The following is a 10,681-nucleotide window of genomic DNA, read 5'->3' as shown; positions in this document are numbered from 1 at the left end:
CTGTAGGGGGCTCGAGGAGTCTGGATAGCAGCGCCGAGGTTTGCTCTTGGGGAGAGACCCCGAGTCCCGGCACATTGTGTGGGGGCCGCAAGACAGCGGCCCGGGATGCCCTCAGGACACCTGCGGTCCGAAACTCGAGGACTACGTGACAAGCGGCAGTTCAGGCTGCCGCGGATGCAGGTTTGCTCATCAGCGGCCTCTGGTTAGGGAGACGATTCTGGCATATTCCAGGCAGGCCACTGTCGGGAGAGGTCCCTGCGTGTGGGAGACGGAGGCGGCGAGGTGTGGAGGATGCAGGGCCGCCCGGCCCGCGATGCTGGCTGGAGACCCGGGGAAGGACCGCGGCGGTCTCCCGCGGGAAGAGGCACGAGACGGGCTCGCCCTGCGGCTCAGCGAGGAGCCTGCTCCACCCGCTCCTGCGGCTGCGCTCTGGACTCTGAGCTCCGGGGCCTGAGGTGACGCGATCGCGTTGATTGAGGCCCCGAGGTTTGCGGAAGTCCCCGACTTCCGGCCGCAGGAGGCGCCCGCGCTGAGGCTGCGCGACGTGGGGCCCGCCAGACCCGCCTGGGCCTGTGTCTCCGCGCAGCCATCTCTGCCGTCACCATCCCAGAGACCGGCACTTCTGGTTTTGTTTCTGTGAGAAGTACGGCGCTGGGAATGAGTCACCTGCCGACCTTCCAGTGGACACGAAGGACGAGCGGAGTCACCTAGCGCCGTCGCTGCTTAGCCCAGAAAACCGCCTCGTCAGCGCCCTAGACCTGCTTGTGGAGCGCTTCAGGGCTGAAGGAACCACGACGTTCTGCCGCTCAGGCGGGAGGCGGGCTTGGAAGCGGGCTGGGCCTGTCCCTTTGGGTCGTTCAGCCGCAGGGCTCTCCCGGCCTCCTCCCTCGGCCACCCAGGCCGGAGGCACCCCGGCCCCTTCTCCGGGACTCTCCTTGTCAGCGAGATCAACCCTCCGGAGCTGCTGTGTCTTCCCCGAGCCGCAGACCCGGGCCGGGAGGCGGGGCCTTCAGCTGCTGTGGGGTGTGGGGGGCTCTGTGCGGCCGCAGCCGCTCCCACCCGGTTTCCCTACTTCACCCCAGCGTCTCTGTGGGTGCCCTTTTGACCACGCCCCCTCCTGTGCCGCGAAAGTAAGTCGTTCCTGTGAGCTGTTTGGGCATTTTCCACACCTGCCCATCAGTTGCGCCTCTAGGAAGCTAATGGGCAGGTTTCCCGTCGAATTTCCTCGCTTACTTTTCCAGACGCGCCTGCTTGGTACAGTCTGCCCTGCGCCCCGTGCTGTGAGGGCAGAGGTCACTGCCGTCTGCGGCTCCCCTGGCGGCCCCAAGACCGTCAGTCACAGGTGCAGCTTCTGCCCCCCGCCCCCCCGCCGATCCACAAAACAGGTGTTAATCTCAGGCAGCACAGCCACAAGCCAGGGCTGTTCTTCTGGTGGTATCCGGTGTCCTGGTGATAAGGTGTGTGAACTGCCCCCTGCTCGTAGTCTCAGCTCCTTGGAGGCGCCCCCCAGCCGTTTGTGTCTCTGGCTGCTGGCACAGATGCGTTTCATCATCGCTGTTGATGGACAGCCTCTCAGTGGAGCCGTGCAGACGGCGTGGCCCTGCCTGTCTGATACCTGTGCTCCCGTTACGGAAAGCTGTTCTTGTTCCTGTGAGAAAGTCGCCACCAGCGCACACAGCCACGTGTGCTATGTCTGGAGCTGGTCTGTGGGTTGCCTACACTCCACGACTGCAGGCTGGCTCCAGGTGGCGCGTTCTCTGTGCAGGCACCAGGTGCTGTTCAGGGCACGGGAAGCCAAACCCAGGTCACTCCAGGTGCTCTGGGCCTGGAGGGCTGCAGGGACAGAGCGCCGGGGATGGGCGGTGTAAGTGGCCAAAGCGAGCTGTCTCCTGTTCCAGAGGCCAGAAGTGGAGGGCAGGTTGTCAGCAGGGCTGGCTTCTCTGGAGGCCTCGCTCCCCAGCATGACCGAGGCTGTCTTTGTCTTCACACAGGCACTCTCCCTCCATGTGTGGGTGTGCAGATTCCTCCTTCCTAACAGCGCACCAGTCATATTGCATTAGGGCCGCCCAAATGACCTCCGCTCGCTTACCTCTGTAAAGATCCTATTTCCAAATAAGGTCATGTTCCAGAGCTGGGACTCCAATGTGTCTTTTTGGGGGAGGATATGCAGCTCAACCCTGGGACCTGGTGCCTCCGAGTCAGCTCAGTGACTGGGTGGGCGCTGCCCGGCCACGGGAACCCACACACCTTTGGCATCCGTTCCAGCTGCATCCTGCCCCCACACAGCCCTGCCTGGGGGGTTCCTTCTACACAGATGCCCGCAATGAGACTAGTGTGGGTTAAAATTGCTTCAGGTATGGGAATCCCCTGGGGTTTGAGGCTCCTAGTCCAGCTGCCCCAGGTCACGTGCCCAACACGCCTCCAATCCCATTGGGGGGCAACTTTCTGAAAGATCTGTGAGGGATGCCATTGAAACCATTTAAGACATGAGACACAAAACCAGCCTCATGACCATGCCATTTGGGGCCACTGTTGCTCCTCTGGGACCTACTTTTGATGCGTCCAGTTTGGAAGCCAGCCACCGGCCTCGCGCTCGGTTTTTCAGCTCACTGGTGGGCAGTGTGCCTCCTGAGCGGTGGCTGGGGTAGATCTCGTTTTCATGACCCTCTCTGGATGTGGCAGGGCTTTCTGGATATCAGCCCCAGCCTGTCCCAGTCTGCCCAGATGCAGCATTGTATGCTGAGCTGCGGAGGCCCGTGAACGACACTCAGTTGACTTACCTAAATGTTAGATGATCTTTATAGCTTGAGCTGAGCGTCTCCTGAAGGCCTAATTGGAAGCAGAATGTCTGCCTGCTGACTAAGGATGGGAGCGTGTGGGAGGAAGAGAACTTGCCCCTTTAGAATGTGTTCTGTCATCGCACTGTTGCTGGTCTTCCAGTGCCCAGGTTTGCGAAGAATCAAGCCCATGTAGCTTCTCAGAGTATTGAAACAAACGTGGTGTGATCATTTATTCCTTTGCCTCAACTATGACAAGTTCAAAGTCCTTTCTGTGTGTGACCAGCTAGGACCCCCTAAGCAGCATTGATGGCCCTTGCTGATGGACAGCAGCCCCAGGATGTGCCTTTGCAGCCCTCAGACCTCGGTGGACCCCATGAACTCGGAGCAGGAGCTTGTGGGTGCTGGTGCCAACTGTGGAGCACATCCTGGAACATGTTGTCCACTGAAGAGTCAGGACTTAGACCTTCTAGGAGCAAGACGCCGGCTCAACCTCTCCACAGGCCACACCATCAACGTGAAGAAGAGGGTCTCCCGCCAGCATAAATGACTGAGCCTAAACCTTCACAGAAAGCAGAGGCAGTTGGAGAGCCCAAGAGAACATGTGAGGCCCCTGGGAGGAAGGAACCACAACCCCATTCCTGAGTTCTGTCAGGCCCCTGGGAGGAAAGAACCCCATTGCCGAGTTCCAGGACTCAGCGGTGGCTTCACAGATGGCCTCACGCATCCTCCAAACAGCAGCACCGTGGAGCCTGTGTGCTGGTGGGAGGCAGATTCTTGGCCCTACAGAGCAGCTTCCTGAGTATGGACAGCAAGCCAGGAGGCCTGGGGGAATGCCATCCTCAGAGATCCGTGTAGCAAGACGATGTTCCAGGCAGAGGAATCTTCCACACACTTTCCTCAGATGCAGTCGGCGGGGCGGGGGGAGGGGGGTGGCACGGGAGGTTCTAGATCATGATTAATGGCTATACCACCGCTAACATGCTTAGCTTGGCGGTCTTCCAAGGCTCTTTGCCCTAGTAATACTCAAGAAGAAACTGTGGGATGTGTGTCTTCTGTTGACACCTATGAAAATTGCTCCATATGTTCTGCCACCACAGGGCAGCAAGAACACACTTTGCCAGCTTGGCTGACCTACCCGCTTGGGTGTGTGTCCACCGTCATCTCAACCTTGCTCCTCATTGCTTGCTGTGTGCCATGTATCACAACAGTCCTGTGAGTTGTGTGTTATCCTGCATTCTCTGAACACTGAACAGTTTACCCAAGATTGCCCGCTGGCAAGCAATGGGGCTGGGAGTCAAACCCTGCACTGCCCTGTGGACCACGAGGCTGTGGCCACATGAGTCGTTCCATCCTTCTGAGCCTTAGTTTCTTCAGCCTAAAACAGGAAAGTAGTCCCTGTTCTGTCCATGGCCCAGGATGGCCACTGGGTCCAGGATGAGAAGAGGATCTAATCCGTGAAAATATGGAACATCTGAGAAATTTGAAATACTCTTTTTTTTAATATTAAAAGAAAAATTTTTTGACACAGAGTTTCACTCTTGTTGCCCAGGCTGGAGTGCAATGGCGTGGTCTTGGCTCACTGCAACCTCCGCCTCCTGGGTTCAAGCAATTCTCCTGCCTCAGCCTCCCAAGTAGGTGGGATTACAGCCGCCCATCACCACACCTGGCTAATTTTTGTATTTTTAGTAGAGATGGGTTTTCACCATGTTGGCCAGTCTGGTCTCGAACTCCTGACCTCAGGTGATCCACCTGCCTCAGCCTCCCAAAGTACTGGGGTTACAGGTGTGAACCACTGCAGCCGGCCTGAAATATTGTTGGACAATGCACTAACACGTGATAAACACAGTAAAGGTTCAGAAAAGAAATGTGCACAGTGGGTTAATTTAACCCACTGAAGTTAACTCCGTTATAGAGCCAGGTGAAAGAAGACTCTACGTGAGTTCCCACGTTTTCCTGGCCTCTCAGTAAATTCTCAGACTACGGTTTTGAAGAGCACACCCATTCTTAATGGAAACATGAGGCTGTTATGAATTCTCATCCTGTGGCTCCTGCCATTGCTCTGTGTTGCCTCCCCAGGGAGGTATGATGTTTCATTTGAGAACAGGAGGGAGCAGCCTTCAGTTCCGCGAGCACAGGCCAGGGCTGATTGCGCGTGGGCCCACCCTGGCTTCATCTCCAGCCTGGGGTTGGCCTTGAGAGGCCTCAGGCCTCTGCCTCCCTTCACTTCATAGAACATGAAGGCCCTCCCCAGGCCTTGCACGTCAAGGAAACTGCCCTTTAGGGGACTTGGGAACTGGATGCCATCATCCCATTGGCTCTAAAAACATCTCATAAGAAGTAAGAGAATCACAAAATAGAGATTCGCCAGACACATGAACTCTCCGCATGAGAAACGGTTGCCACCCCATGCAGGAGTCAGAGTCCACCCTCCTCCACAGCCCACAGCGTCCCTCGGCCCACCTAGGATGGCTCCAGGTGTTTCCCGGAAGTTCCAAATGACCCCATATTGCAAACACAATGACTTTGCTGGCCAGGCGCGGTGGCTCATGCCTGTAATCCCAGCACTTTGGGAGGCCGAGGCAGGTGGATCACCTGAGGTCAGGAGTTTGAGACCACCCTGGCCGACATGGTAAAACCCTGTCTCTACTAAAAATACAAAAATTATCATGTGCGGTGATGTGCGCCTGTAGTCTCAGCTACTCGGGAGGCTGAGGCAGGAGAATGGCGTAAACCCAGGAGGCGGAGCTTGCAGTAAGCTGAGATCCGACCCTGTCTCTTAAAAAAAAAAAGACTTCCCTGGTAATTTCAAAAGCAACATGTTGACACAAAATCAAATATGTGATCAGGAAGTAGGAGCTCTCCAAAGCCCTGGAAGCCGGGTCCTCCACTCAGTGCCATCTTTAAAGGGTGACCTCGGGGGAAATGAATTCTGCTGAAACTATCTTCCACCAAGAAGCCCATGGGTTGTCCTCTGCTTGCCAGCAGGGCTCAGGTGCCCAAGGCAGATTCCCCCTCTGCCATGGAGAGGAGAGGGCCGGGCTTGTAGAATGTATGTTTAACTCCCCAGGACTCCCAAGCTAGGGAAGCATTTTCTTAATTTTCCAATGAGAAAATTCAGCTGGCGCTTGTCTGCTGAGTCCAGTGGCAGTGGCCACTTTCCCTGTGGACTGTTGCTCACAGGACCTGGTGGCAGGGACCGCTCGGCTGCGAAGGAGCTCCCAGCACGCTGCCCTGATGGCTCCTCTGTGCCCCACCCCCCACACACACCGGAGACGAGGCCACTGGTCTCAGAGCTCAGTGGGTACCATCAAAGCACCAGACCAACCCAGATCAGGAGCCTGAGGGCTCCAAGCTGCGCTGCCTCTTCCCTGCCCTGCTGCCTCCTGACCCTGCTCTTGATAAAGCCTTCTCAAGACACGTAAGAGCGGTCCCCAGTTGCTGGTCTCACAAGTGCCTAACGGTGGCTGTGCTGAAAATGAGGCAGGGCCCAGAGGCCCCTGGAAGCAGCCAGAGGCCCTGCTTTTATTCCCAAGCTCTGTGTGGGCTGCAGCACTGGGCCCAGCCCAGCACCTCTGACCACAGCCTCATCTTTGGCTGTGTTGTCTGTGTGGCCCCACTGTGAAAATGGGCTTCTGGAATCAATGTTTGGAGTAGTGTTTGTGGGGTGTTCACATGTCAGAGTCCACCAATTTTTTTCTGATTATTCGTATTACAATTTCCTGCCACTGCCAATTTTCACTCTCCAAGAACTAATTTGTGCAGGAGCTAAAAGCCATTGAGTCCCTGGGATTTTTGCATCATTCACACCTGCGTTCAAAGCTGACGGGATGATTTGCAGCTTCATGACATTCCTGAGGCATTCAGCTACATACGGCATGTGCATATGTACATATGCATTCTTCTCCTCTTTCTAGATGTTTTATCTTACCCTATCTTGTCACCCCTGAAAGAGGCTGACATTCCTACCTGAAGGAGGGTGTCAGGACGGCATCCAACCTAGAGTGTATTGATCTCTAGTGCACAGTACTTTCCTAGTTAAATGAGTTAAAACACTAAGTTTCCCAAGCCCTAGAATTTGTTGTTTTAAAAAATATAAGTAAAATCTCCAAGAAAAATAAAAGAATTGCATAGAAAAGCAGAGTCTGTGCAGCTTCACCAGCACCACACTGCTCCATGATTGGGGCCACTTCCTTCTGGTGCCAGCGCCCGCAGGAGGTGCCCGGTGAGTTTGGAGTTGGAGAACAGGTCCAGAGGGCCTCTAAGCACTGGCCTCCGAGGGGTCCAGCCAGGGTGATTTTGTTTTCTCAGAAGAGAAGGAGATCTGTGTTGTGTGCAGCACTGAAAGGTTTTCCCTGGGACAAACAGCAGCAGAGCTGAGACGCTGTCGCTCAGATTTCAGCCAGGGATGTCAGTGACAGGCCCTCTGGAGTGGTCACTACCATCACACCGGCTGCAGCAGGGAGGCGTGACCTGGGCATCCTGTTCCATGAAGCAGGCAGGACCCACCCCCACCCCACAGAGCAGCTGCAGCTGCCCAAACCGTAGCTGTGGACTCAGGCAGCCCTGCACTCTTGGGGACCCAGGAAGAAGATCCTTGCCCTTGCAGGAAGTGTCTGCTCCTGCTGCCTGGATTTTCCCTGCTGTTGGCACCCATGCTGATCTTGGAGCAAAGTCAGGGCCGAGCCCGGGCGCTGTCACAGCTCAGCAGGTGTGGGCACATTCAGGGCAGTGCTGACATACCAGCCCTCTGCCACCTCAGCCCCCTCTGGACTTTGGGCACCAACAAGCATGGGAGGGAAGCTGAGGGAGGGCTGAGGGCAGCTCAGCTCTGGCCGGCAGGTGCCCCTTGGCACAAACAGCCTGGGTGCCATGAATGGCAGCAGGAGGCAGATATTCCTGGGCAAAAGGGGGTAGGTCCCCATGAGGTACCACCTTCAACCACCTTCAGGCCAGGGAGGGTTTGAAGGCTGGGGGCTGGGCTGCGAGTGCTGTGGATCAGAGTGGGAACTCATGGTGCTTTTTCCAGGCCTGCCCATGGCCACCCATGGACCAATCAGCATGTACTTCCTCCCCTCTGAGGCCCATAAATGCCTCAGGCTCAGCCAGAGTTGGGCAGACATGGGGATGACCAGCTACAGAGAGGAGCTACCCTCTCCAAGGCCTCCTCTCTGCTGAGGTCTGTAGGGACAATGGGACAAGCAGCCTGCAGAGAGGAGCTACCCACTCCAGAGCCTCCTCTTTGCTAGGAGCTGAACACTCGTCAGGACCCCCTGGCTGCAGAAAGGAGCTGCCCGCTGTGGGAGACTGAGCTGTTGAATTGCTCAGTGAAGCTCCTCTTCATCTTGCTCACCCTTCGCTTGTCTCCGTACCTCATTCTTCCTGGTTGCAGAACAAGAACTCAGGACCTGTCTAACGGTGGGGCTAGAAGAGCTGCAGCACAAACAGGGCTGAGGCATGCCCCTTGCTTGCCACATTGTGGGTAAAGAGAAAGAGAGACTAGCTCTCTCCTTCTGAGAAGGGAGCCCAGAACTGGGAGCTCCCCAAGCCAGGCCTGTGACTCCATCTTTGGGACCCTGTGGTTCCTGGCATCTCCAAACTTCCAGGAGCTACCATGTTCCTCAGTGTCAACCATGGAAGCTGCTTGCCGCATGCCTGGTCCAGGCACAGCCTCACAGAGAGCCAGTGCCCATGCTGGCACCTGGAGCTGCCCACTCTGCTGCAGCACCTAGTGTGCCTGACTGTGTGGTGTGACCAGACCCCACGCTCCTCACACACCCCTCGCCACTGCATGCCTGATTCGCCCTTGGCAGGCATAGGACCCAGGCTGATAGTGTGAGCCAAATGTGGCCTGCCAGGCCCAGCCTGAGCAAAACTTGGACAAAGGTGCCACTGGCCACAGAGATTTCTGGCAGAAAAACAACACCCCCAAGATCCCGTAATACAAAGAGCGCCTTGCAGAGAAAAGGAAGCGGCCGCACACCAGGGAGGTGGGAGGTGCAGGAGGGGCTCTTTCGGCTTCTCCTCTGTGAGCTCTGCTGGTCGAAGTTTCTAAAAACAGGGCAAAGAGGAGGGCAGTCGCAGTAAGCAGGATGGGGGTTACCCCAGAACCAAAGCCAAGACAGCTGGTGTATCACAACGTCACAAGTGCCGAGCGTCCCCCCTGCTGTGCCCGGCTTCAGCAGCCGTCAGGTTACTCGGCCTGTCCAAGCGAGATTTTATGCCAGTCTCCACTGGTACATTTCTCCTCTATTTCCTCTTTATCTGCATTTTATTTATCTCTTACTCTCCTTTTAAAACTAAATTCCAGTAATCTTGAGGACTTAACTATTCATCGACTATGAAACTTTTTATTTTGGAAGGTGGCCGATTGCTTAACGTTCCTATTTCTGTTTACCTGCTGTGTGTTGCCAATGTGTCTGTGATTTAAAGGCCAACATGGTGTAAAATTCTGCAGAGGAACCCCTGACCTTGGTGTGTGAACTCCACATGGGGGAAAACACCAGGATATCTCCATTCTGCTGAATGGGAGCTTTGTGCCACTTCCCCACATGCCGTTCATCTGCCTCCCACATGGAGGATCACAAACGGGAGGATGGGAACAGGAACATTAGAAACCACATTCAGGAGGGTGTGAGCAGAGTCCTTAGAGAGGACACGGGTGGGCCCTGAAGCCTGGGCAGGGGTCCCACACTGCTGGGCTGTAGGCCCTGGGGCTGGTTAGGAGTCCTACACTCCTGGATGGTGGGCCCTGGAGGCCAGGTGGGGGGTCCCATGCTGCTGGGTGGGCCAACGTTCCTCTGACCCCTGCACTGTGTCCTTGCAGATGACCACTCCCGGGTCCTGCTGAAGGTGGAGAACAGCCACAGCCACTCGGACTACATCAACGCCAGCCCAATCGTAAGTGTGTCGCCGGGCTTTCTGTCGGGCGTCATGGACACGGCAAATCACGCGGGAAGGTTCTTGGGGGAAATCGCATCCCCGCCCGGCTCGGCGTCTCTGCGGTGCATGGGACCCACTCTGCCCACTAGACTCCCGCCACTCCTCTGTTCCTTCACCATTGGGGCTGTTTATGAGCTGTGTGGGTCCCGGCTCACGCTGGGTAGTGGGTTCCATGACCTGTAGAACATCCAGCAATGGCGACTGGACAGTTCCCTGACTAGAAGACATGGCTTTTAGGAGATATTCGTAATGGGTGTCGTTCCTCTTTCCTGGAGCTACTCATTTCCTGTTTATTCATTGGGCATGGGCACACTAGTCCTCAGTCTCCGCTTTTTGTAACAATCAGTGGCATGGAGGCAGGTCCAGAATTCCAGGTTCGTTTTCCTGAAGTTTTTCCAGCAAATGGGACCCTGTTTCTTAAGAAAGAGACCGTTTTTTGGCTGGTCCTCCCCCTGGGATAGACACAGGTGCAGTGGAGATCAGGCTGTCCTGTGTTTCTGTGGACAAGTGTAGTGGCAGCTCCTGCGCCATGAGGTGTGAGTCCCTGTGGCCTGTGGTCCTTCACTTCCCAGGGGCTCCTCTCAGCCCATGCCGGACGCGGCTCTCACCCTATTTAACTCTGGGCATCCCCCTTCCCTGTCATGACCTGTGGGGAGAGCAGGGCTGAATGGGGGTCTTGCAGCCCTCCCAGGGTGAGCAGAGGAGGGAGAGAAATGAGCGTGGAGAGGGCTGAAGCCACAGGCCAGGGACACTCAGACTGGCTGTTCAGATGAGCAGTGATGGTGGCAGGTGGCGGGGGTGGGACGGGACACTGTCCAGGGCCAGGGCTTTGGAGACCTGGTGGATGGCATTTTAAACCAGCAGTGGAGAGGCTGGGGCTCCGTGCGGATTTATGGCAGACACTGGTTGCCATGTTTGCCCCTTTAAACAGCTCTTCTCAATTCTGGTCTTCAGGGAACATG

The 10,681-nt window shown here is 56.2% G+C and overlaps 1 protein-coding gene across 1 annotated transcript in view; it reads left to right on the top strand.

Annotated features, from left to right (window-relative positions):
- PTPRN2 (protein tyrosine phosphatase receptor type N2) overlaps positions 1-10,681 on the top strand; it is a 719,533-nt gene that overhangs the window by 701,394 nt on the left and 7,458 nt on the right. The window contains exon 15 of the mRNA XM_017861671.1: positions 9,604-9,677. Coding sequence (XP_017717160.1) covers positions 9,604-9,677 — 74 coding nt within the window. The remainder of the gene's footprint in view (positions 1-9,603; positions 9,678-10,681) is intronic.

This window comes from Rhinopithecus bieti, unplaced genomic scaffold, assembly GCF_001698545.2.
Source record: "Rhinopithecus bieti isolate Rb0 unplaced genomic scaffold, ASM169854v2 scaffold_60909, whole genome shotgun sequence".
In the NCBI taxonomy this organism is placed as follows: Eukaryota; Metazoa; Chordata; class Mammalia; order Primates; family Cercopithecidae; genus Rhinopithecus; species Rhinopithecus bieti.
This window is presented reverse-complemented; position numbering and strand designations above follow the sequence as displayed.